The following is a 2,935-nucleotide window of genomic DNA, read 5'->3' on the forward strand; positions in this document are numbered from 1 at the left end:
GCGGGCAAGTGCTCAAACGCGGGCAAGTGCTCAAACGCGGGCAAGTGCTCAAACGCAGGCAAGTGCTCAATCGCGGGCAAGTGCGCATACGCGGGCAAGTGCGCATACGCGGGCAAGTGCGCATACGTGTGCGCAAGCGCTGGCGAGAGAGCAAACACGTGCACGGGCGAGTGAGAGTGCAGCCGATTGAGCAAACGTGGGCGAGTGCGTGCACGGGCGATTGCGCTGAAGAGGGTTGCGCTGAGTGGAACGAGGCAATCCGTCATACGTGGACCACAACATGAACCGAAAATGAAAAGATTTGTGATCATGTCAGTATTATATATAAGACATTGAGTCCTTTCTGTCAGGAGGAAAACAGCCAGTTAAATGTAAGGGGCAAAAAGAAAACATACTTGGCCTCAAAATACATTTAATTCATTGTGTTGAGGAAAAAAAACATCTGGAAAAAAAATCCAAATCTTGACTTTAAAACTGTAAATCGAATTGTGGCTTGACTGAATCGTTAGTTCTCAGCCCTGCTAGTGTAAGTATTGTATGAAACTCACACAAAAAATCCAGTGGCGGCTGATTTGACCACGAAAATGTGAACTCATTTGACAACAGTCAAAGAGAAGATGCCATCTTCTCCTCTCCAACACCTGAGCTAGACATGCTAGCCAGGCCAAATGAGGGGTTTAGTGCACTTGCAGCAGAGCTGTTGTGACGTTTAGAAGGCTCATTAATACAAACAGAGTCTGTCAGTTTGATTGACAGCGATTTAAAAGGAGAAATACTCTGAAATGCAAAAACAAAATGATTTCTTATTATATTTGTTCTCTTTCATGAGAAAAATGCCACACAAACATGTTAAAAACTCAAAAAACAAGATTTTTATTAGAGGAGACTTTAATGCTTTGTTTTCTAAAGTTTGAACTCATGAGCTGTAGGATTTTTTTATGAGGAAGACAGTAGAGGTGAAGGTTAGCGCTGTTGGAATATTCCATTTAATGGACCTTTCACTGGGCTCCCACTGAGTGTTGCATGCTAATTACTGGTGTTGCTAATCACTTTCATTTAAATCAAGTCCATTCTCAACCTGTATTTCTCTAATGCGGAATGCCAGAGCAGCAGGGTGTGCTAATGACCTTAAAGATCGTTAGCTTCACGTTTCCTCTCTTTTTCGCCTCCGTCCCAGATGTGTTGCCGTCTGCAGCGGTGGAGAAAACGGGCACCATGCTGTCTGACGGTGCCATCTACAGCAGTATTGATTTCATGGGGAAAGGAGGCTACAGCAGCCCGGCGCGGGGCAGCCAGCCCACCCCCTACGCCACCACTCAGATCCTGCAGTCCAACAGTTTCCACGAGCTGGCGGTGGATAGGCCAGATGCCCGCTGGAAGGCTTCTCTCCAAGCCCAGCAGGAAATGGCAAACATGGGCTACTCACTTACTGACAGGCGCCCCGGTGGTGGTACGAGCAAAAACCATACATGTCTGTGCTGTTGTACTAAAGTGAGAAGAAAAAAAACAACACTTCTGTGCAAATATTGCTTTTTTAAACATCAGGCAGGAAAAAAGCAAATTTGTTTACATATTCACAAAAACGCACCCCTAGGCCAATGTTCTTAATTACTCTTGTGTCTTCATCACAATTCTACCCTGAGAGCTTATCTAGCCTAGAAATGTCACGCAATCATGACGCATTTCTTTGTCTTAATTTGATTAGCGATGGCAGAAAATCCCTCAGCGTTCCCAGTTATTTATTTATTTATTTATTTATTTATCTCGTATACATTTTTGTAAAGTCAAGGAGGCATATCTGCCTGCACTTTCATACTTTTGCCCAATAGGCTCCATGCTCAGCTAAATGTCAGGCTCTTCCGCAGATAAAGCCGAGCAAGGCGGGGAGCTGTAGGGAGGCAACGTCTGCTGGTTTGTCACATGTTTTGATGCCTCTTTAAGAAATGTCGACATTTAGGGAATCTTTTATGTGCATTTAGCACAGAAAAAAAATGACAGAGTGCTGGAGATAGGTTTGAGGGAACATTTCTTTTGAAGGAGTCTGTGTTGTGGAGTTGAAATATTTGTGTGTCTTTCGCCACATTTAGGCTCAAAGGTTGGGAAGAAAAAGAAAGTTAAGGGCGGAACGAAAACCACCAAATCAAATGGGTCATGCTGGGCCAACATTCCCCTCCCCCCGCCGCCCATGCACCCTCTGCCGGGGACAGAGGTGAACCTTGACCGGTACCTCCAGGAAAACCACACAGGAGGGTAAGGCACCCAAAGATTGTTTTAAATATCCTCTCTGGGGTGTAGAGAAACACTGAAATGAAAAATATATATATCCCTTTAACACCAGAGATGTTGTACACCTAATAATACCATGATTTGGATGAGTACTCACTTCTGATTGGCTGCTGGGTGTGGATTTAAAACACTTTGAAAAGTAGTTTTGGTCACAGCGCCCAAATGTTCTATTTCATTGCACGGGCTTTGTTAAAACAAACTTTAGCTTCATCATCTGGACAAAAACAAGAAAAACAACAAAAAAAAAAAAAATTTTTTTTTTAATTGTTCTGTACAACAGCTAAGAAAACAGATATATTTTGGACATATTTTACTGTTACAACAGGGGGGTTTATGAATCTTTTTACACACTAGTTGTATATTTGTATAAACCCCTTTTGTAATTTAGGCATTATTTATTATATCATGACGATCGGCAGATATATCTCTTTCGTTTGTTGCTGCGATGTCATGCTACCGTGGCAACATTTTTATTTTTATTATTATTATTTTTTTTTTTGTAAATGGCCATGTTATCAGTAGGATAAAGCCCTTCGAACTGTGCATTATCATAAATTAACGCACTTCTTGGAAGTAACCCGTCGGACGGTTCAGGCTTCCACACAATGCATTAATTCCTGATAATGCACACCTGATAACGCATTATCAA

The 2,935-nt window shown here is 42.5% G+C and overlaps 1 protein-coding gene across 2 annotated transcripts in view; it reads left to right on the forward strand.

The window, feature by feature from the left end:
- LOC112142700 (roundabout homolog 2) overlaps nt 1-2,935 on the forward strand; it is a 138,611-nt gene that overhangs the window by 127,172 nt on the left and 8,504 nt on the right. For both annotated transcript variants that reach the window (XM_024266234.2, XM_024266235.2), the window contains 2 exons: nt 1,178-1,450; nt 2,088-2,250. In XM_024266234.2, coding sequence (XP_024122002.1) covers nt 1,178-1,450; nt 2,088-2,250 — 436 coding nt within the window. The remainder of the gene's footprint in view (nt 1-1,177; nt 1,451-2,087; nt 2,251-2,935) is intronic.

The sequence above is a fragment of the Oryzias melastigma genome, linkage group LG14 (assembly GCF_002922805.2).
Source record: "Oryzias melastigma strain HK-1 linkage group LG14, ASM292280v2, whole genome shotgun sequence".
NCBI lineage: Eukaryota > Metazoa > Chordata > Actinopteri > Beloniformes > Adrianichthyidae > Oryzias > Oryzias melastigma.